The sequence below is a fragment of the Haemaphysalis longicornis genome, unplaced genomic scaffold, assembly GCF_048455015.1.
Source record: "Haemaphysalis longicornis isolate Haplotype H1 unplaced genomic scaffold, Haemaphysalis longicornis Haplotype H1 scaffold_2, whole genome shotgun sequence".
Classification (NCBI taxonomy): domain Eukaryota; kingdom Metazoa; phylum Arthropoda; class Arachnida; order Ixodida; family Ixodidae; genus Haemaphysalis; species Haemaphysalis longicornis.
Window position 1 is genome coordinate 139,967,767 of NW_027526295.1, and position 23,227 is coordinate 139,990,993.

Sequence of the window (23,227 nt, forward strand, 5' to 3'; positions counted from 1 at the left end):
CGGATTGCTGGAGTGGATGCTGAATGGCTGTGAGTCATTTGCTTATTAGCGTAGAGGGAGAGCTCGTGGGCATATTCGTAGGTGACGAAGCCCGGAAGTTTCGCAGGGTAGGATGTTTCCTGAAGTGTAATGATATCGAGTGAATATTCAGTAGTAGCTATGTACTAAGCTAGTGAGCTTGACTTGTTCTTGTAGCCCCTACAGTTCCATTGCCATATGGTAAGCTTTTATTCCTGCTGGGAATTGCGCCTATTCTTGAGAGGTGCCATCTTGCAAGGTAGCGTCGTCTCTCAGGGTTGATGGCCTGCTGTAAGGCTTGAGGTCTCGACGAGAGTGACGAGCAGTGACTGCCGGCCCCTGTCCTTCTAATTTATCTAAGCGCTGTGTGATCTGTTTTAACATGACCATCATTTCCTTTACGGTTTCGGCGACTTGGGATTTCTCTTGTGCCAGCTGAAATTCTGTCGTATGGGGGGTTGGGTAGTTGAACTGGAAGGGAATATTTGTGCGAGCTCTGGTGTGATGGGGTCAGGTTTTTTGCGTTTTTCTGGCGTAGGGTTTATCCCTTGCCTGATTTCTGCCTTGAGTGCGAGGAGTTCATTGTGGAGTTGTGGAGTTGTCCATGTAGGCGGCACATTCTAACAAAATGTGCTCAACTGTTTGGACACAAGAACAATTATCACAGTGCGGATTTGGCGTCGCTCCAAGACGAAATGGGCAACTATTTGTGTTCGCTCAGTTCAGCCGTAGACAATAATACAACGTTTCCTGGTTATGAGGGAGCTGTCTCGGAAGTTTCGACTTCAATTCTGGGTCAATAGTGGGCAGAAAGCAGTGGGTATTTTGCAAATGTCTCCCTAGACGGTTGCTTTCAGTCACAGCAACGTGGTAAGGCGTGGCAGAAGCTGCTTATTTTTTCGCAAAATACCCTTTGCGGTATTTCTGGTGCAGAAGGCCTTTCCTTTGCGGGCCGCTTCGTCGGATTTTTGGTTCCCTTTGACGCCGCTGCGTCTAGGTATCCACTGCAATTTAATTTTGTGTCCAGCAGAACAGGCAAGGTGATGAATGTAAGAGGTGTCACAGGCTGCGATTTGGTGGGGGGGAAATATACTTCTCGATAGAACTTGCAGAGCTGTCTTGGAGTCCGTGAGAATGCTCCATTGGTGTGGCACATGGCGCACGATGTAAACAATTGCCTCCTTCAGAGCAGAGAGCTCAGCCACTGTCGAAGATGTCGCTACAGACAAAATGAAAGCATTTCACTAGATAGTGGTATGTATAGTCCAGAGGAAGAACGTTGCAAGGTTGATGAACCAATGGTGAATATGAACGTTATTGTTAACTGCGCTCTATACATGTAGTGTAGAACGATGTGGAGGATTTCTGACTGGGTCACGGTCTTTTGGGGGCCAAAATGTAGCGGAGGAAGGTTCCACGAAGGGAAATGTGAGGGCAATATTTGTGAGGGCTGCGTTGGAACAGACAGCGGAATTAGCACTATAAATTTTTTGGGCGAATACGGAGCTGCTACGCTTGGAGGCGACGCGACTTAGGAAGTTATTTCTTGCGTGTATCCGATGCCGCAAGTGCACTCGAAGGGTCTCCTGTCGTCTAACATCTTCAAAAGGCAAACACCATGCCTTTGCTGCGGTTCCAAGGTTCGAAGATTCCTTCGGAAGTCCAAGGCTAGTGTGTATCTAGGTTGTTGTTTCTTGCCGCCTCAAGGCTTTTCTTGCTTGTCTCAGATATTGTATGCATGATCGGGAGGCTGTAATGCAGCACTCCATCCACATAGCTCTTGTGCAGTATAACCACTGAATAGCAATCACTGCCGCAGCGTGAACCCGTAAGACATTTAAAAACCTGAGTGGCCGAACAAATGCGGCTCCATATCCCGTTGACTTCGGGTGACCGGGTTAAGTTGCGTTCTATGAGACTCCTAGAAATTTATGAACTCGTGCATACGAGAGTATCCGCCCGCCCCGTATCAACGGATAGCAATTCATGTTTTCCCGTGCAAAGGCCATGGCCACGCTCTTATCTGGAGAAAGGTGAAGACCGCGGGCTGCGAGGCAGTTAGAAATGTTGTTTAAGGCTCTCTGTAATCGCTGCTGTGTACATCGACATGAACGAGAAGCACACCCCACACAGATATCATCTGCGTACAGCGTGATCTTCACTCCACGCGATAGGATTCCTTTGAGAGAAATGAGGCTCAGTTTGAACAGCAACCGACTGAGTACGGCTCCTTGTGGTACACCCTTTTTCACGGCGTAATGAGAAGTTGAGCCTTTTGTAGTGGTCAGAAAAAGGTGTCATCCATCAAGGTAGTCCGCTATACATGTGTATAACTTGCCCCCAAAGTCATGATCTTCCAGAGAAGCCGGAATTGCTGTCTGGAGGACCGAATAAAACGCGGCCTTTATGCCCAGGAACATTGCGGTTGGTGAGCAGCCAGAACAGTGATTCTTCGAGTGAGGCCACTAGAGCCTAAGGCTTCATAGCTTGTTGGCTCTATGCCGGGTTTTAAAAGTGGCACTATTTTTTCAAGCTTACACTCGGCGGGCACTTTACCTTTTTGCCATGCTTAATTATAGAATTGTAGAGGACGGAGTTTAGAGGGCCGAGATAGGTGGTCAATGGCTACGTAGCTGAAGCCGTCATGACCTGGTGTGAAGCGATTGTTTACGTCAAAGATAGCTGAAGAAAGCTCTTCTATAGTAAAGGGAAGATCCGACACTTTCGACGTAATAGAGGAGGAGGAACGTACGAATCGTTGGGGAAGATTCTAATACCTAAGTTGTTCGCTGCTATCAAGGCTATCCTGCGTGCACTGACGTCTCCCGGAAACTTCCCCGAAGTCGAAGTTGTTTTGGCACTGGAACCGTTGGTGAACGCCTCGTTCGCTGTGCAGCGCTGTTCGTCTGGAGGCACGCCGCTGCGTCTGGTATATTGAGCAATACATCAAGGAAAGCCGTCACACACGAGGGACGTCTCAGAGGTAGTCGACACAGCACGTTTATTCTCAGCGCAACCCAGAAGTCCAGCACTAGGAATGATTATCAGAAAGAGATGAGGTGCGACATATTAATGACAATGGTCGTGAGAAGCAGACGAAGTGCACGGTGAATTGGCCACAACAGTACAAGAGCACTTGTCCATGTCTACTCGAAGTAGGCACTAGCGCACCACACAGACTGATGCTCACAAGATACACGGTGCGTGGACATGAAAGACGACTGCGGCAGGGAGGACGTTTAGAGGGTGCGGGCCGCGAGGCTGCGGCGGGAGCTGTGCAGAAGAGAAGGAGAAAGTGTGCGGCACCAGTACTTGCGGCCTGCGTACAATTGGTACAGTTCTGTCGAATGTATAGCTTGTGTGGTTAGGCCATCACGCGCGTCAGAGCTGACCGCGTCACGGTAGGTGCGGCACGGCACTCCAGCACGGTAAATGCGGTACCGACGGAGGAGTTTGTGTCAACGCAATGAGGTGGCCATTTTTGAAATATGACGTGACACAGGGTATATGCAAAACAGGGATGCGCGCGTTAGAGCGCTGCTACAAACCGGAGATGGCGAGACGCTGGTTCAGGAAGATATCATTGCAATCATGCATCACTAGGTGGAGTGGTTTTGCAATATGTTGAGTGGTGGTCAGGGCCTTTTTATTGTCAAGTAGACTAAAAACAGCGGGAGAGAAGGGGAAACAGCATATACATCGTATGCCGTTGCCACATTCTCCGTCCAGTCCAAAACTTTGTCCTGGGTTGTTGGCGTTCAGCTGCGCGTTGCAGCCTCCCACTATTCAAACGCAGTTATTTGAAGGAATTTTGGAGCGGGCCGTCTGGGGCATCTCCACATTATGTGGTTCAGGTAAGCCCCCGCAGAGCGGAAGAGAAAGGATGGAAAGTCGAACGTAAGGTGGATGAGGTGGTTAAAAACTGGGGTTGGAAATGCGCGGGTGAGAAGCAGACGCCATAAGACCTCTCGGTGTGGCGAAGTAGACCGATAGGCAAGGGGGACAGAGGAGTTATCCGGGACGGTAATGTGATGTAATTTGATGTAAGGTGAGGAGGTGGTTGCGGAAACAGGCAGGTGATACCGGTGTTGTAGCTGCTGAGCGGCCAGAGCTGGGTAGGTAAGGCCTTGGGCTCTGGTGTCGGCTGCCTCTTTTTTGGGTAGGCCAGCATGTGCAGTTGTCAGTATAATAGTTATGGCATGCGTTGGGCGTAGGGTGGAGAGGATGTCAATGGCGGTATAGCAGATCCTACAAGCTTTAAAATTACGGATGTCGATTTTCACGTCACTCACGGTCGTGATAGTAAGGGAGTGCGTCATAGCAAGCTCGATAGCCGCCTCCCTACCTCCTCCAGAGAGGTGGCAGAAATTGAGGCTGCCTTAGTAACTTGGCCGTCCACAGTAACGGCTTCGAAGGAATAGGAGAGGTTGTAAAGTACATCCTCCCTAGAGCAGAGTGACCTGTCTACGGCTTTAGGGCGCTGGGAATGGCGAGGGGTGTGATGTGCAAAATGTTTGCTCGGAATGAACTTCACTGGGTCCGCTGGCAGGTTAACATTTTTATTTTGCCGTCAATTGTACTCTATGGTTGATCGTTCCAGTCATGGTTCTCTACATATAAAAATATTGCCCTAGATCCTGATTATCAAAAACGAGAGCGCCTACTGTCACATGAGCCACACGCTACACCACCTCTTTGCACATACACACTTTTTGCCAGGCGCTCTTTGGAAGACACGTTGTGGTATTTTTATAGCTGTCAGTCCGGTCAACGAAGTCCACGCGCTTAGCTGTCGGGGGATTGCCCTCCAAGCGGCCGTAAACGTCGAAGTGCGCAGTCGGCACCGTTCTGAGGCTAATTCGAACATCCACTTTGCCGACAACACCACCTCCAAGGGACGTAGCTTCTATGAGAGTGTCCAAGACCCACGTGACACACTTCCCAGGAAAGTTCGCCTGTGCCTGAGCATTGATGTAGGTGATCGCGAAGACGGCGAACGACAACCCTATTGACGTGTCGTTCAGTTTCTTCTCTGCGCCGTCGCAAGCGCAGAAAGCGTATGGGATGAAGGCATCCTCACAGGTTCTTTCGGGTGGCACAGCGCTCATCAGGCTGATGCCTTTGTTTGTTGGCTTGATTTGAAGAGCGGGCAGAGAAGCGATGCTGAGGAGAGTGGCATGGAAGTCGTAGGTAGTTACCAGGCGGCGCTGATTAACTTCAAGCCAGACGGCGGCTTCGGGATGCTCAGCTAAGAAGCCTCGCGGGAAGACCCAGATGCAGAAGGGGGTCTTATCCTCGTGTCGTCCTATTGTCGTCCTGGTAGCGTTTCCGAATCGCATGCCATGGTCGCTGAAGAACAGAACCGCCGTTTGATCAAGGACACCGCTGGCCCCTAGGCCCTTAAAGAATTCTTCCAACAGCCCGTCTAGATAGGCCAAGTCGCTACTGCTGTCATGAGTAATGTAAGATAAAAACACGTACGCGAACATCGGATGATCGCGGTTCATAATTAGGATGTCAGAAGTGTACTTGAGAATTTCTTTCGTTTTCAAGCGAGACCCCATGCAGTAGACAGCTTTGTAATCGCCCCTGTCCATAGAGAGCAACATAGGTTGCGGATAGTAATCGGTAGGGGCGGCCTTGAAGCCATATCTGTTAGAACCACTAAAGATGCTGTAATAGGGCATTTCTTCTAAGTACAGCGTCGTGTAGTTTAGCGATTTGTAGACCTTCCATACGAAAGGGATGCTGTCATAGTGGACGTTCTTGAAGAGTCTTTCGAAATCAGCGCCAGACAATCCCAAAAGCAATGGTATCAAATTCGGGAACGAATTTATGCCTAGTTTATTGTAGGCCATAAAGTCAAATGCGTTGCGCTCCTCGATCAGGTAGCTGCGCGATTTCTGCATGCGGCGAAGTGAGTTGAGACGCGACGTCGAGTCGACGCCCACGACCAGTACGCTCAACTGACCCGGCAAAAGTTTAGGTTGAGTAGCATTGGACCTAGGTAGCGGAATGAAGAAATAATCAGAAAATAGCTTCGAACCACGGGCATCGCACGATATTTGCACGTATTGCTTTTCGATTGGTCGCCCGAATACGTACGGTACCTTTGGACCCAACACCTGTGAGGAATCGGGCACGAGGGACAAGGAGTTGCGGAGTACCTCTTGGTAAAAGCACGAGGTCTCGTTTCCGGTCACGTTGTAGCTTCGCAGGAGTTCATCGTCATCCAAGAGGAACACACTTCGGTGTTGACGGATTACGGTCGGCTTCTTGGAGTTGCAATAGGTTTCGTAACTGTACGGCTGCTCCTTCGCGCTGCGCCTGACACTGCGATGGTAGGCATCGTAGGACGGCAGCTTGCATCCGGGGTTGTCCACCGCGTAGCCACTCCAGCGCAGGCTCATCTCCACAAAGACTGGAAGAAGGTACCGAACTTCAAGCCTGAACACTAAAAGGCTGGCACCAACTGCTAAAAGGTAACAGGCAGCCTCAGCCCGCCGTGATATCACCATCGTTGAACTCGGAACAGGGAAACTTCTTCTTCTTTCACTCCTAAGAGCTGGTGATGTCCACTCATTGGTTTAAAATTTTATATCGTCCCGTAGGTACCGGTAAAAAAACATTTTTTATTGAGCAGCCAAGGGAGCTGTAAAGGGACGTGGTCAGCCTCCTACGTCCAGGAGGCCGCGAGCCTGCGCCGAATCCAGGGCTCGTTGCACCAGGACGATTTGATGCTCCGGCGCCGAGCTGGTCAGTAAAGCCGAGAAATCCCCCGTCTGAGGTGCGTAAAATCTTGTAGCAGCAGCTCCAACGGCAACGCGCGGGATCGAGAGCCGCCCCTCGTGCGCAGCCCGAGAGATGTGGCGTGACAAGCCTAGCCGCCACGTGAAAGCACGAGACTCGGGCACGAGACTCGAGACTCGGGAACAACAACAACAATGGCAGTCTTCTCACTGAATCGAATCGGTTTTTCCCGCCGACGAACGGCCGTCCTGTCCGAAGCTCCTTTCTTACTCATTTAACATCGCGACCTGCATACAACGTGTTGCGGGTGTCCCCAATCACTACACATTTTGGGACTCCTGCAATCAGCAGCCTTGCCGTCTCGGTTGACTCGTTCACCCGCGCTCATGCATTTTGGGATTTTCCTGCCACTTTTTCGGGAGCCGCCTTCCTAGCTTCTGTGCTGTATGTGCCTTAAATAAGGTGCACCACTGAAAAAAAAGTTTCCCTTCCGCCCGCTTATAATCGCTCTGCAGTTATCGTAGGTGACCATCAGTACGCGACACCGGTGGGAGGAGTCAGGGTTTTCCGCGTGCCTGGATCCATGCCGCTTACCCGCCTAGGAAGGCTTCGTACCACTGACTCCCCAGGACATCGGAGCAGTAGGCGCGTCCTCGATCTGACCCCCGACTTCCTGCGCCTTCTTTGTGGTGTCGGCGCATAAACGTCCAGTTAAGGCAACGTACAAGTTTATATTCGATTATTCCCTAACGCAAAAAAAAACAAAACAAAACATTTCCCCAGTGATAAAACTGAATATGTGGTAGGCGGAATCAGGCGTTTCCAGCGCGTCGGCAGTTTCGACCAAAAACATGGTGAATAGAAGTTGGACAACGTGTACTTTGCCTTCGATAGCTGCGCACGCACACGCACGAATATCCCAATTTTTATGACGTAGAACTACTGCGATCAGCAGCTCGAGAACACCTTTTCAAATACACGGCGCCGAGGCAAGCGCTGTGTTTGCTGGGGTTGCGAACACCGAAGCCCCACGAGAGTATCGCCGTGTTGGCAAACGATATACGGCGACATTTTCGCCGCGCTTACTGGCCGTGCCCGAGACCAAGAAACTCTGCTATTCGATGTATGGCATAACTGACAGCTATTTGCCCGCTCTGTGCGAAACCCTCCACGTTACGTGGTGATTTCATCGTGGAGTCTACATGTATGGAGAAGGTTGTATAATAGCGCAGCCGCCAGCTGGGTCGCACGGCACCAGAGTAAAAGGCGACCTTGCCATTATCACGACCGACGTTGTTCTGCGAGAAGAAGTTAGTAAGCAGGGAATCACGTTGGAGCAATCAGCTTCTTCTATGGCCGGGGTTGTGCGTGAGAAGCTACAGGAGATGTTTAGGCAGCCCTCTTCGGCCTCACAACTGTGCTTTACAAGCTGCACTGCAGCAATCCGCCAGGAAGCACCAACTCTGCAGATTCCACAGCCAGATCAGCCACTTCGGCCTCTAGTACGTATGTCGTTCATGCCACAACCAGCGTTGCTTCCCGCGACTCGCAAGGTCGACGTGTGGTACACAACTGACCAGCGACCTCTGAAAATAGCTTATTCTTTGTACATAAATTGTAACTAGGTCTTTTCCCTGATCTGCAACAGTACTTTTGCGGGGAACCTGCAGACGTATGCAGCGGGCAGCTTAGCCGCGGTGCCGTGCTCCGTGGGTCCCCCCAACACCACCTAGACTATACATAGCTTGCACATGACGTCACGCCCGCCCGGTCGTTGGCCCGGCGGCCATGTTTGTGAATCGGTTGTCGTTCGGTGCGTGTGTCTTGCAAGTGTTGCGTCCGAATTCGTGGTGGCATTCTAACGCTACTCACTGACTTCTGCATGCGATGGCACGACATGAACCTATGAACGCTGGGTATTACTCGGGGCTCATCGGGAGTGTGCGTCTCCGTTACGAGGAAAAAGTTCAGCTGTGTGATGGCAATGACCCGTACGAGCTGCGGCCCGGAGTGGACACATGTGCCGATCTGAGTGGCTTCCCCGAGGTCACACCCGGTGACATAGTCACGTATCTTGTGTTTTCTGCGAGCTTCGTTACGCTCGAACAGATGAAAGCGTACAAAGCGTTGGAATCGCACAACTATTTCACCAGCGGCTGGGTAAAGCACCTTTCGGCGAAGCAACTGCAGGACGACAAAGTCATCGTGCTTGGCGAGGTGAGCACTATGAATCCATTTCGTGATTGTAAGCTTTGTTAATCTCTCTACGATTTCGCGAAAAAAACGTCCGTACGCCGTCTTGAGCTAACAGCCTTGTGTGCGGCGCAGCTCAAACGCACCATTCGGTTGGCTGTACGCGAGCGAGTGCGTCAGCTGCCCGCTCAGCGCGAGGAAAAAAAAGGAAACGTAACCGACGGGCTTTATGGGTCCTCGTTTTTAATTCGCACACTATGGGTGGCATTACTTGTGAGCTGTTTAAAACAAGTTCTGTACACCCCAACCCTTGCAAAAAAGGCCTGCGTATGCTTTTCGTGTCCACGATGATATGCCCATGCTAAGTGTAACAACATGTCAGTAACACCGGTATTTTTGTTGCCTTCGCAGGTGAACCACTCGCAGAGACTGGGGCAACGACCTCTGCAAGTGTGGATTCTGTGCCAGAAGAATGGTACTGTTGTGGCTGCACATTGCACTTGTATGGCCGGAGCCGGAGAAGCCTGCTCCCATGTTGGAGCCTGCTTGTTCGCAGTCGAGACAGGCGTCAAGATCATGAAGTCAACGAGTTGCACGCAGAAGGACAATTTGTGGCTGCCCGCTTATGTTGAGAAGGTTCAGTTTAAGCGACTTAGGGACATTGACTTCACGTCATCTAGAAGCAAAAAGCACAAGCTTGACAGCATCGCCACTTCAACAGAAGCAGGACCAGTGAAGGAGCGAGCTCCTGTCCCACCCCCTTCTGCACACGAGCTTTCACAGCTTTACAGCTCAATTCAGGCAGCTGGTGTGGTGCCATCAATTTTTTCACTGTTACCTGGCTATGACGGACACTTCGAAAATCCTGTACCAACGCATGATGCTCATTTGAGGAAACTCTACGCGGAGGAAATGTTGGCATATGACTTGGATGTTTTAGTTGAGAAGGCCAATGATGTCATGCCGTCACTAACTGTTAGTGAAGGTAGCGCAAAGGCTATTGAAGCCATGACAAGACAGCAGAGCAGCTCGCCGAGCTGGTTTATGTACCGTGCTGGTAGGGTCACTGCTTCTGTAATGAAAAAGGTGTGCCACACAAGCATTGATAACCCTAGTGTATCACTGCTGAAGTTAGTGTGCTATCCTGAGAAACAAGCATTGAAGACTCCTCCCATCACATGGGGATTGGAAAATGAGCGCCATGCCTTTAGAGCATATGAAGCCAGCGAAGCTGGAAAGCACGACGCATTCAAGTGCACAAAGTCGGGACTGCACATCAGTACGCAGCACCCTTTTGTAGGAGCAACACCAGATGGTCTTGTTTGTTGCACTTGCTGCGGAAAGGGTGTGCTCGAACTGAAGTGCCCATTCTCGATGAGGGAAGTGAATGATATAACCGAGATGGTTGGCGCGGGTTCCTGTCTAGAAACCGTCAATGGCGCAGTACACTTACGCCGGCAACATGATTATTTCTACCAGGTGCAGACGCAAATGGCTGTATGCAATGTGCAAGGGTGTGACTTTGTTGTGTGGACACCTAATGTGTTGCATGTCGAGAGAGTATGGAAGGACGAGCACTTTTGTGAGGACATTCTGGCTGCTGCGAGAGATTTTTTCATCCATGCAATCCTTCCCGAGCTGTTCAGCAGATATTTCACTAGACAAAGTGCTGGGCCAGTGGTAAACTCTTCCAAGGATGTTTTTTGCTTTTGTCAAGGACCAGAAACTGGAAAGATGGTTGCTTGCGACAACCAATACTGCCGCTACAAATGGTTTCACTTTTCTTGCGTTTCACTGAAGCGGGCACCAAAAACTGCACAGTGGTATTGTCCCGAGTGCAAAGGACATAAAGACCAAACAGCCCGTGACGACACCTCTGCGTAAAGTTGTACACGTGAAAAGCGTCTTGAAGCTGCTACAGCATTGGCCCGTGTTTGAAATTGGTCCAGTGTCACGTCGAGAAATGACGATCAACGGCAACAGCAGATTGTGAAATTGCTTTATTGAGACATGATGGAAAAGAATTCACAATGACTCTTCTACTCTGACTGATGCCTGCTCTTCAGACACACCTTTGAGTGCAGCAACGGTTGGAGGACACAAGTGCGACAGTACACTACAAACAGTTTTGTCAACTGGTGTGACCACATCATCTTCCCTGAATGCAACATAATCAACCAGAATGAGAAAATTCAGAAGAATGAGTTTATGTCTAATGAGTTCAATTACTTTTTCTACATGAATTCTTACACTTGCAAGCTTTCTTGTGCCTTGCACCTCATCTGCTGAAAGTTGTTTTTTCCCTTTTCTGAAATGTTGAAGCGAAGCAAGAGGTCAGCATTTTCAGGTTTAACTTGAGCTTCGTCATAAATAAATTCTTGGGATCTAGTGAGCTTATTATTTGCATTGTGTGAAACAGTGCTTGCTAGTGCCTTGAACACAGCAAATAAAATGCAAAGTTTGTCAACCCAGTGTACAGCCGTACGTTTTCCTCTGAACTTTTAATGCGGCTTCAGACACCTCAAGCTGCTCTTTTACTTTTTGTAATGCATACAGTTATTCGTTTTCCACTACACAGCAGTGCTCCAATGTCTCTACAACTTGCATGCTCATGTCGGTCTGAACAGCAGTCTGTACATGGTCTGTACAGACTGCTGTACAGTCGGTCTGTACATGGTCTGCCATAACTGCGTCCACATGCTACGACAAACTGAAAGCAAGTATCGCACATTGTGTCCAACCACGGTAACAGGCCAGTGGTACCTGCAGCTGCAGATGGAACTTTGTGTCAGTCCTCATTTTCCTCACTCCGGTTCTTTAGTGCTGCAACTATTGGGGGACACAAGTTGCCAAGTGCACAACACACTGTCACAATCTTGTCAAGCGCAGTCAATTCATCCCCCTCGCGACAAGCAACATAGTTAATAGGCACAGTAGACTTCAAGAACACGAACTTATTTCTGATCAGGCCAATAACGCGCTCCACATGGATCCTAACATTCGCAAGCTTCCTTGTTCTTTCCACGTCTTCAGGGGACAGCTGCTTTTTGTGTACGCTGGGAGATGGAGGCGTGCACAATAAAAGCCAACACTGTCCTCTATGTTGAACCCCCTATCTGCGAGGACAACATCACCAGGAACCAAGTTGTCCAATAAGCCACAATGCTCTGTGATGTGCTTATCGCTGACACGGCCCCCCCAGCCTTCTGAAATGTATGTTACTACACCCTGTGGTGCAATTGCAATAAGAAACTTTGCAGTGTTGCTCCCTTTATACGTTGACCATGTTTCACTTCTAGAAAGCAGAGACGACGGCCTTTCAATTTTATTTCGAAGCAGTCGATAATTACGGCGACTTTAGTCCCAAACGAATCAAAGAAAGCTTGTGGCATGGTACGCTGCAGTTCCTCACGCCCTGGCCAGGTTATCTGGGATTTAAGCCGACAATATGCAACGTGCAGCCACTTGTCAAAAATCCTTGATACCGTTGCTTCAGAAATATTGAAGCGGAACGCAAGGTCGGCATTGAAAAGGTTCACTTTGATTTTCATCATAAAGAGGATGAATTCCTGGTATTTCGACAGCCTGTTGTTGATGCTGTGGGGTACAGCACTCTCCAGAAATTTAAAGACGGCTAAGAGAACAGCAAAGTTGGCCATCCCTGTGTAAAACGTGACCTTTCTTTCACAACTCCTGAGTGAATTTTCTGAGAATTCGAGCTCTTCCTTCTCGATACGGGCGGCATAGAGGCGCTCATTCAGTGAGGTGCACTGTTGCTCCAGCAGTTGAATGTCCTCCATGGTCATCTCTGTCTGCACTGCAACACCTGTACGAAAAAAAAAGCCGGATATTTAAAAGTGGGGCCATCATTTCGGTTATCCACAGATACGTTGAACTTGCACAACACGTTTGCAAGGCATTCATTCGTCATTATGTCGGGAACGGTCCCGAACTTCACTTGCCGAAGCAGTTTTAACTTGCCTGTATCACTCTCGTCGGCGTAGGTTTCTCCAGTCTGGTGCGGTGAGATGGGCTGATCGGAACACGGCTGGATCCCTGTCGCTACGGCGTCGGCCTCGGCACGCCGTTTCTGGGCTTCGGCTTCTCGCTTTTCGGCGTCCGCTTGGCGCTTTTCGGCGCGTCGTTTTTCGAGACGTCGGTGTCGTGAGGGGTCCGTGTTCTTGGCGCTGTAGCCGAGCAGAAGCGACGGGGCCCAGTCAGGGTTCGTCTCGTCGAACAGTTTAGCTGGCTTTCCTAAAGAATGCAAAATGAGCAACGTTACAAAGTTAGCCTTTCATTATATCGCCGGTATCACGCTGTTAAAGTCGAAAACAATTGTTTACCTGTAATGAAGTGTGCGCGGCAGACTCGCAGGTTGCGGTTCTCGGTGTCGAAGTTGGTGCGGTTAATGCGCGCTAGCCATAAGCCACGCCGCTTCGTGCTCAACGCTTTCGTGCGCTCGCACTGATTCTCCACGACCTTCGGTACTGAATAGAAGTGGCCGTTTGTTGGTTTTTTTCTCCCGCGGGTGTCACTGCGGTTGGAACAACCAAATATAGCGCACATGACCATGATGCCAACACCGCTTGCGAGGCTAGCAACGAGTGCGTAAGAGCGAGCGGTTCACGGTAATGGCGGACGCATATCCCAGAGTTCCTTTCCCTGACGTCAGTGCAAGCTATGTATAAAGCCGAAATTCTCTTTTGCGCGACGCGGCCTACGTCATCGGGCTGGGGCGGGCGGGGGCTGATTGAAAAAGTCGGCTTCTTGGCAAAGCACATGGTCGTCTTCCCTGCAAAGCCCAAATACTTGTCTGCTGGCGTCGCCCGCAAGCTTTTCCGGGGGCCCTGCCACCCCTTCCACTGTCACCCGTCCCGGCACAGGTAGGTACGTGCAGGAGCAGAAAGACGGCCATTGTCTCGAGACACGCTAATAGCCCCCCGAAGGGGCCCACAAAAGCCCAACGAAAAGGGGACGAAAAGAAAAGGCGCGCCCACTCAGCATAACTTCCCGGCTTATCCTTTGTGATGGCTGGGCAGGGTTCACTAACCACAACTTACCAGAATTTCCATAGCCACCCCTCACAAGTTTCCTTCAGGGCAAAGAGGTTCAAGTAGTCCCACACAGCATGCCCGTGTTTGTGTCAATTCGCGCAGTGACAACAAATATCGATGTATATTTTGCGGTACAATGAGAACAGATTGTTCACTAAATTGTGGACAAAGATAACGCAAAATTATGTTTATAAGTTACAGCCTTTATTTGCAAGCAAGTTCGACGGAGGTTGAAGGATACCTACCCCGCACTATTTTCGACAGCGCCTGTAAACTGAAACTGCTGTGTTCTCAGTCAGCTTTTTTTTTTTTCTCATTGCACCCACGTGCATGGTACTGCGCGCATGATCCTGACCACGCTTCTTTTCGTGCCTGCCATTTGTCATTCTTCCGGGATGGTGCGCACTATATTTGTGATGGCGAGCAAGTGATCAGTTCCGTGGTGTCGCGGAAATTACACACAAGAGTGTAAAGTGCCGGTGTTTCGGTTTCCTCAAGAGGACGAGTAGCGACGAAAATGGATACGTGCAATACGCCGAGAAGACTTTCAACCTACACTGAACTCCAGGGTGAGCTCCTACTGAAGCATGTGCTGTGGTGCAGTACAAACATTCTGCTTAAGAACTTCTGTTGCCGACTGAATGACAAGATCGCGGACGCTAGCGCAAAAACAAAAGAAAGCTTCAAACGCTGAGCAAGTGAGTCACTGTGTTCACAGCAGCACTGGTGTTCTTTTAGTGCAATAAATCCGTTTAAAGTCATCATAAATGCATTTGTAGTGCTCGATCTGCATGCTTTTAAAAGATAGCTGGCATCATTAGGATGTTTCGCTGCAAAAAAAATGGTTTCTTGTCGAGAAGTCACAAAGACAGCCCTAATAACACATGTTTCACTAATCTACACCTATTAATTCCCCAATAAATACTTTACGCGCGGTAGCAAAAAGTAAATGGCTCAGGATTGACGTGAACTGGTCCATAATAAAATCCGAGTAATTTTGTGGTGATACTTTTATTTGAATGTGGAGCAACATGCCCTCAAATTTAGGATAAGCGCAATAGTTCGACATGGTCGCATCGTTTCCTGCGAAATACCATAAATAGCCCTGACCCCTTCGAGTTTCAGCGTAGTGTGTGAAGGACTGCTTCTAATGGATTTCAAAAAAAAAAAAAATTAAAAGTCGTTATTGAGGGAAAATTTTTTTTAACAACTATTTTTACAGGCATCGGCTGCAGACACGTCCGTGCACACTAGAACATGGCACGGGTATTATAATGTCGTCCACGAATGATCAGCCAGTTAGTCGTATAATAATTCTATTTGTCGGTCTTACTTTGCATTGCGCTCTCACAGCGCTTTTTTGCCCATGGCAGTGAACTTGAATATGGTGTGCATGTTACAACAAAATATTCGTAATGATGCTGTTGGTACGTGACAATGAGAACATATTTAAAATGAGAACAGGCAAAATTCAAACTTAGCTTTACGTTGAGTCTTTTAGCATGTATTGCATTGTACTGCCCAAAAACTATCCAAAACGAGCTCGTGTACTTCGTGTGTTAATGTTTTGTGCTTATAACTTCACTTCTAAACTATCCAACTTCTTCTCGTTTGCGATTGTAGCTGAAAAACGTTAGAGTTAGTTGCATGTGCAGCACATTTAAATCTTTTGTATACACCACAATGTAATCAATGAGGAGTCTACTATTGTCTGATAGATTTATAGTTAGTGCGGTTAATGGTTAGACAAAAAAGTATTCGCGAGCAACAGTGCAAACGATTTTTGTGGCCACCGATATGTTTACTCAAACTACACAGCTTGGCGTTACATGGTCGGCAAACTATGGTGTCATGTCCAAGGATGGGAACAGAAACAGTATACTACGACCCCACAATTTTGCAGTGACACGGCACTAAACCTGTTCATTGCCTCCGCTTCCGTGCTCTGCGGGCGGCGCGCGGCCGCCCCTGCCGTGTGACGTCATGGCGGCACTCCGCAGGCCTTGAAAGTCTAGGTGGTGTTGGTCCCCCCCTCCTCCCCCCTCACCCCAGTTTCGCCACCAGTGTGCTCTAATTCCTGGCCACCTCGCTTCATGCAACGCCAGTTGCCTACTCGTACATCCCCATCACCATCTTCTGAAACCTACTCCTCGCCCACCCATCGGGCCCCGCCAGATGGTCTTGAGGGGACAACGAACTTCGGAACGGATCCGATTAGAGGACGGAAGGTAGGACGGCCAGTCTGCTGGTAGAAGTCCCGAAGGCCTTGCACCAATTGTTGTCTTTCTCAAAACAAAACATGGTACACAGTCAGGGAGAATCCACGCCGCAGTAAATATTTTAAATCCAAGCTTTCTTTCTTCCACCGGTTTTAGGGAAACTGCTGCTGCTGCTGCCTGGCTCACAAACGCCGCTAAATACGTTGCCTAAGATAACGCGTGTCAGGGCACGGGGATTCTTCACATGATAGGTTGACCTGCCCCTACGGCGCCCGCAGGGCCCGCCGGAAGCGACTGGCAGCATACGGAGGGTAGCCGCAATGGATTATTACTGTATCCCGTTCTCTGCGCTTACAGCTCATGCAGCTGACGGTGTCTTAACCTTCCAGATTGACAGGTTGAACGTTTCTCGTTGTGTCTGGTTTCTCGCGGTGCTCGCTCCTCTGAAAAATTATTAACTACGCCAAGCATAGTAACACGAAAAAAAGACCACACGCAAGTTCTCTTCAACCCATAAAAGTTTATTCACGTGGATTCCCGCGCATGTGGGGAATCCGCCATTTGTTTTGTCCACGGCCAACCACACAAAAAATGTCGACCAAATCGGCATTTACCGCTTCGGTGTAAAATATGTTCAGCAGTTTGTTACACCCCAGCGTTGCCCTCGATACTCGAAGTTTAGTGCACAAGCAACAGGATGCGGGCGCCGTAGGGACAGGCCTACCTTATCATGTAAAGAATCTCCGTGCCCTGACACGCGTTATCTTAGGCAACGTATTTAGCGGCGTGTGTGACCCAGGCAGGCAGGCAGCAGCAGTTTCCCTAAAACCGGTGGAAGAAAGAAAGCTTGGATTTAAAATATACACTGCGGCGTGGATTCTCCCTGACTGTGTACCATGTTTTGAGAAAGACGACAATTGTTGCAAGGCCTTCGAGACTTCTACCTCCAGACTGGCCGTCCTACCTTCCGTCCTCTAATCGGATCCGTTCCGAAGTTCGAGATCTCTGTGAGCGCGATAAAAGGCTCTGATGCGTTGTGCTTAAAGCATGTGCATGTCCTCCGAACCGAGAGTGGTCGACGTTGGGAAAACGAGCAGTAAAGCGGAACACAGATAGTGGGAGAACGAACAGTAGTACAGCGGAGAAGTCAGTAACTCAGTAAACTTCACTGATGTGAAGAGGGAGGAAGGTGGCGCTAGAGAAATGAGCAGAACCCTCTTTACACGGCCCCTATTTCAGGTGCGCCAATCTTCGCTATTCGAATCAGCTCTCGCGGACTATTGGGGGAGGAGTTGGCCAGGGTAACCTCCCAAGTCTTTTGGCGGTGAGATGTTTGAGTGGCGCCCCCTGGCTCTGTCGTCGGCTTAGGTCTGTGGCTTAGGTACTCGCGCCGCTGTCGCCTGCTACACTCCGCTTGAGAGGGGCAGCAGTGCCTGCGCCAGAAATCTCCCGCTTTGGTGCTTTAGCGCATTAAAAAACCTATTTTTGCCAGCTTCTGACACATCTGAGTAGTTTCAAGCTGTATCCTCCACAAGTTTGCAAAACACCAGAAGAGAGAAAACAACTTTCTTCAGAGCATCCGCCAGAAGATCGTGTGTAACTCGGCTTTTCTCGCTTATTCGCGTGTTTCAGCGCTCAGAGCTCCTGAATAAGTATTCAAAATACGTAAGCTTCCCTACAGTTTTTTTGAGATGCTCTAATGAAGACCCAACAGTCTAATGCTACGTACCAAGCAGCGGGCCCCAAGACGCTCATCACCCAGCAGGAAATAAAGCGGCTGTCTTCAATTTATTTCGTTATTGGTGACTTGTATCAGATGAATGTTTTTTTGTGTGCCCAACGCATTAATTTTTCTGCACCGTCACAAACGTCTTATTAGTAGGTATGGAGATGTTTGGGAGCCTCAAAAAGATCGTGTGGATATTTTCTTCAGGCTGCATGGCATACATTCCCTTTTTCACAAATTGGCTTTCGTTATGGCAGCATGCAAGGAAGTGCATATCCGTAGCGTGCGTTGTTTATTCACATGCATGTACAAAGAGAAGGGTTTTGCTACGCCACCGCGATCGCGCCCCGGACATTCTTGTCCAGAGTACTCTGGGGCGGCTTTTGTGCTCCGTATTTCTATAGCAACCATCGTTATCAAATCGAACTGACTCTCAACCCGAACAATTATGACATGATTACGGTGTTGAAGGCTTGACATACTCGTTAAAGAATCGAAACCGATGAATATTGCCATGCAGCTTTTTATTGTTTTCTAACCCTTCCAGGCGTAAAGAGCAAATCCTCGCCTAGTCGGGATGATGTTCGATGAACTGAAGAAAATTACTCCTCCTGCTCCATCTCCTCCTTTTGCTCCGCCTCTTGAGTGCGGTTCTGTTATAACGCAAATCTGAATATCGGAAAGATATGGATGTGGGATATGTACCGAAATACCCCTCCAGGTCTGAACAAAAATACTGTTACTGTATCTTTACCTTAGACGTGACTCGTTTTGCCCAATAAACCTCCATACTGATTAGAAGCCTGTTATAAAACCAGCACGCGCCTATACACATTGGGTTATTTGGAACTCAACCTGCAGTTTATGCAGTCAATATTGCATTTCGGCATACTTCCATGCCATGACAACGTAAATTCATGTTATACCATACTTTCGAGCGTTCAGCAAGGTAGTAAAAGATGTTTTACCTTACATATGATTACTGGTAATCGTAATGCCTTCTGCCGAAGGCGACAGCCCCGAATGCCTGGAATTTGTTTTGGTCTTGTATTTTCGTTGTTGCGGCTACTATCAACTGGTTCTTCCCTTTTTTCGAAAGATTGCTTAATGCAGAAGCTGACGCCTCGCTCCGACCCTTCGCTCTCCGCACAGGACCTGCTTCGCAAAGAATGGAACGACGCCGGCCATATTTCTTCTGTAGCGGTATCCAAAACTATATTTTAACTCGCGCCTTGAGCTAGTGCATGCGATTTTAAGTCTATTATTATGATAAAAAGTTACGCACACGCCAAATCTGGTGCGCACAAGCATCAGATGTCAACCAAGCGGAAAGACACAGGAGGGAGAGCGAGCCCGAGTGAAGCAGACGACAAATGCGAGAATCCCAAAGCCGACGTCCCGGAGGCGCGCATCGCAGCGCCGCCCGTGGTCGCGCTCACCGCCAATAGTGTGTTGGATTGGAGGGTGTTCTATGGGGGCCATATGAAGGGGCATCTCGAGGATGCGTGGCAGACATTTGCCAACTTTTCGCACTTCTATCAGTGTTCGTGTACGGTGTTCTAGAACTTTAGAGGAAGTCTAGATTTGTGAGCGAAGGTGTTTGACTTGTGCTTAGTGTTTAAGTTTCGGAGGTGTTTTTGTGTTGTTGTGGTGGGAGAAAATTCTGTATGCTGAAACAAAGTCTGCTGTTATGTTTTGGCGAGTTAGCAAGACTAGGAGTGCTCCGATTTGGTGCTGTACGTTAGGGACCTGGCTAACTCATCGGCCATCTCGTTTCCGTCTAGTCCCGCGTTGGCGGGAAACCAGATGATGGTGTTTATGTTCTTTAGGGCTGGAGGAAGGATCTTTTGCGTGGAATCGGGGAAACTGCGCCTGGGAATCTTTGCGGCGGGGAACGGGGTGTGGTTAGGGCCTTAAGGGAACACCAGAGCTGGTCGTGTTTATGTCTATCGGATTTCTAAGCGTCTTTGTGGGTTTGCTTTCTTCACTATGCATTGATATGTCTACAAGGTAGCTGCTCCGGCCGAAATGCCGGAAACTCGCTTTGCTTGGAAACTCGCAATTCACCACATTATTTCTTGATAAGACAGCTGTGCTTCATTTCAAGCAACTGTTAGGACTAGTGCCGGCGAGCGACCGTTCGTACATATTTACACAACTCCAGACCAGCCTAGAGGCGTTAGTTTGTGGTAAGGAGAGTGCCCTTTCCGGGTCTTTTTTGAAGTAGCAGTAGATATATTAACAGCGCCAGGACATCTCTATTGAGCGGGTAATTCACCCCAGCGAAACTTGTAGCAGATGCATATGTCACGTAAACACGAACAAAAAAATTAACGAAGCTCAGACCAACGGGTAAGACTTGAGTACGCAGCCTTCACGACTATCACGAAGGTTTGAGTCCACCATTGCATCCAATTTTGCCCTTCTTCGCTGCCGGAATGACCTCTACTCCATCATTGTTGCTGTAAGTGTGAGCTTCTTTTATTTTTTTGGTAGTGATAATCATTGGACATCACCCTGGAGGGGCGTACGCTATGGCGTGGCTTTCTTGGTCAGAGGAAGTGTTGCCGCGATAACGACGAACGCTCGAGTGTTTCTGGAGTGCTTCATTTGTTGCAATGAAGCACAGCTGTCTTAACAAGAAATAATGTGGGGAATTGCGAGTTTCCAAGCGAAGCGAGTTTCAGGCATTCGGCCGGAGCAGCTACCTTGTAGACATATCAATGCATAGTGAAGAAAGCAAACACGCGAAGACGCTTAGCAATCCGATAGACATGTCAAGCGACCAGCTCTGGTGTTGCCATAATGCCATAACCCTCCCTAGCCCCCCCCCCCCCCCCCGCCCCAGGCGCCGTTTCCCCAAGTCTGCGCAAAGTATCCTTCCTTCAATCCTAAAGCACAAAAGCACCATTATCTCGTGTCCCGCCCACGAGGTATTAGACGGACACGAGATGGCCGATGAGATAGCGAGGTCCCTAACCTACAGCGCCAAATCGGAGCACTGGTAGTCTTGCTCTTCATGAAACTCACCAGAACATCTCCCCAGACTTCGTTTAAGCATACAGAATTTCCCCCCTCCACAAAAACACCATAATATCTCCGAATCCTGAACACTAAGCAAAAGTCAAACACCTTCCCACACAAATCTAGACGTCCTCTAACGTCCTGGAACACACCGTACACAAACACTGCTAGAAGTGCGAAAAGTAGGCATATGTCTGCCACGCTTTTTCGGGGTGCCCCCGCCCCCTAGAACACCCTCCAATCTAACACACTATAGACACGGGAGGTGGCCCTTGCCAACTCCGCCCTCAGAGGCTTCAGAGTACGCATCAGAGGCTTCTAGCGCGCTCACAGAGTTTTTTTCGACGACCATCCTGTTGCTTCTTTACTAAACTTCGAGTATCAAGAGCAACGCTTAAACAAAATGCTGAACATATTGTACACCGAAGCTGTAAACGCCGATTTGGTCGACATTGTTTGTGTTGTTGGCCATGGACAAAACAAATGGCGGATCCCACACATGCGTGGGAATCCATATGAAGGAACTTTCATGGGTTGAAAGGAACTTGCGTGTGGTCTTTTTTTAGTGTTACTATGCTTGGTGTAATTAATAATTTTTCAGAAAAGCGAGCAGTGGCTAGAGCGTCGAAAGAAACGAGACACTACGAGAAACGTTCAACCTGTCACTCTTGCAGGTTAACACACCGTCAGCTGTAAGCGCAGAGAGAGAGAGAGAGAGAAAAGACTTCGTTTGGCCCGAAAATTTTGAGCGTCGGTGATCAGCGAATCGGGTTCGCCGATGGCGGCTTCTCCTTTAGTGTCCCCTTTGTAAGCACAGAGACCATGATTTAGTAATGCACTCTGGGGCTCCCCTGGGCGTACTGCCGCCAGTAGCTTCCGGCTGGCCCTGCGGGCGCCGTACGGGGTGGCCAGCCTTATCTAGTGAAAAGTCTCGGGGGCCGGACGCGGGTAATCTTGGGCAACGTATTTAGCGGCGTGTGTGAGCAAGACAGCAGCAGCTGCAGCAGCAGCTTCGCGAAAACCGGTGGAGGAAGGAAAGCTCGGATTTAAAATAAATATTGTCACGTGGATTTTGATTTACTGAGCAATCCCCTGTCTGAGGTGTGTACCATGTTTTGAGAAAAACGACAATTGTTGCAAGGCCTTCGGGACCTCTGCCAGCAGCCTTGCCGTCCGACCTTCTCGAACCGCTCGCTTGAATCGTTGCAGAATTCACGCAGCACGGCGAGGAGCCTCGACTCTAGCCTCATCAACTCGGGCCGTTCTTGCTTTTAGGCTTGCTCTCGCCTTTCCTGCCTCCGTTCCTGCCTTTGAGCCTCTTCGCCGTCACGCCGTTCTTTTGTCTCGGCTTCCTCGCCCTCACGGCGATCTTTGATTTCGGCCCTGGCCTCATCGACTTCCGGAGCCGTTACCTTCTCCTTCCGGATGACCTTAAGAATCGGATGCTTCCGTTTTGCACGGCATATGTGAAGGTCTAACTCCTCGCAAATTTCGTTGAGTTTCTTCACTTTATGATCTCCCATCGTTTGCACTAGCCTCTTGCTACTTGCCCACGTTAGAATTCCCTTGCCGTTCCTATACTATGGAGCTACTATTATAGTACGCGCAAGTGATTCCCTGCGCTGCTTTGTTTACATCGTGGGCACTAGCTCTGGTTTAAACACACTTTCTCTAGGCTTGAAACAAAAAAAGCTTTTCCCAGTGCTTCACACAGCCCTTTTCTAAACTACCATGACCTCTGCTAGATAAGTCTGGTGAACTGAAAGAAAACATTTAGCGCTTCCCACGCTAGGTAGAAGCCGTTGCCGGTCGGTCCCGCAGCTGCCCTCCACTGTTGGGACTGGTGCATCCCGCCGCAGCCACCGCTGTTGCAACTGTCCATCCGAGCGCAGTCACCTGCGCTGCGACTTTGCCTTTCTCCGTCCGCTATCTACGCGTCGCAGAGCAGAGTGATGAAGTTCTTGAGCCGACGAACACATGAAGCAACATTTATATACAGTATGTAGAGGGGCAACAAAAGCGTTACGTGGCTCACACAAAGGCGACAGCACGTCTCAGCCCGGTGCCTCCGAAATGTGCCGCTCTCGCTGTGCTTGCGGGGTGGTTTTATACCCCCGGGGGTTCATTGTAGCGGCAAAAAGTTTGAATCGCTCCAATCAGGTCTCTCGCTGGACGAATTTTGAACCCTACGAATGGAGGTGAAACGGTTGCGTTAGCCGAGCCACCACGACGGCCAAATGGAA

At 49.3% G+C, this 23,227-nt stretch overlaps 2 protein-coding genes and 1 pseudogene across 2 annotated transcripts; 1 reads left to right on the forward strand and 2 right to left on the reverse strand.

Moving 5' to 3' along the window:
- Positions 1 to 3,257: 3,257 nt before the first annotated feature.
- Positions 3,258 to 6,428, reverse strand: LOC144168318 (uncharacterized). The gene is made up of 3 exons (XM_077697327.1): positions 6,129 to 6,428; positions 4,948 to 5,984; positions 3,258 to 3,291 (listed from the first exon to the last, which is right to left on the reverse strand). The coding sequence occupies exons 1-3, from the start codon at positions 6,426 to 6,428 to the stop codon at positions 3,258 to 3,260; spliced, it is 1,371 nt and encodes a 456-aa protein (XP_077553453.1).
- A 2,245-nt stretch (positions 6,429 to 8,673) lies between these two features.
- Positions 8,674 to 11,039, forward strand: LOC144168319 (uncharacterized). The gene is made up of 3 exons (XM_077697328.1): positions 8,674 to 8,985; positions 9,373 to 10,257; positions 11,028 to 11,039. Exons 1-3 carry the CDS (start codon positions 8,674 to 8,676, stop codon positions 11,037 to 11,039), a joined length of 1,209 nt encoding a protein of 402 aa, XP_077553454.1.
- An 886-nt stretch (positions 11,040 to 11,925) lies between these two features.
- LOC144168320 (uncharacterized) lies at positions 11,926 to 12,786 on the reverse strand (annotated as a pseudogene).
- Positions 12,787 to 23,227: the final 10,441 nt, after the last annotated feature.

Excerpts from the sequence above, each read along its gene's own strand:
- LOC144168318 (XM_077697327.1), bottom strand. The coding sequence starts at position 6,428 with ATGAGCCTGCGCTGGAGTGGCTACGCGGTGGACAACCCCGGATGCAAG. Across the intron at positions 5,985-6,128 it reads CACAGGTGTTGGGTCCAAAG|TTGAGCGTACTGGTCGTGGG; the intron begins GTACCGTACGTA and ends TTGCCGGGTCAG. Across the intron at positions 3,292-4,947 it reads TTTCCTGGGAAGTGTGTCAC|CTCCCGCCGCAGCCTCGCGG; the intron begins GTGGGTCTTGGA and ends TCTTCTGCACAG.
- LOC144168319 (XM_077697328.1), top strand. The coding sequence starts at position 8,674 with ATGAACGCTGGGTATTACTCGGGGCTCATCGGGAGTGTGCGTCTCCGT. Across the intron at positions 8,986-9,372 it reads AAGTCATCGTGCTTGGCGAG|GTGAACCACTCGCAGAGACT; the intron begins GTGAGCACTATG and ends TTGCCTTCGCAG.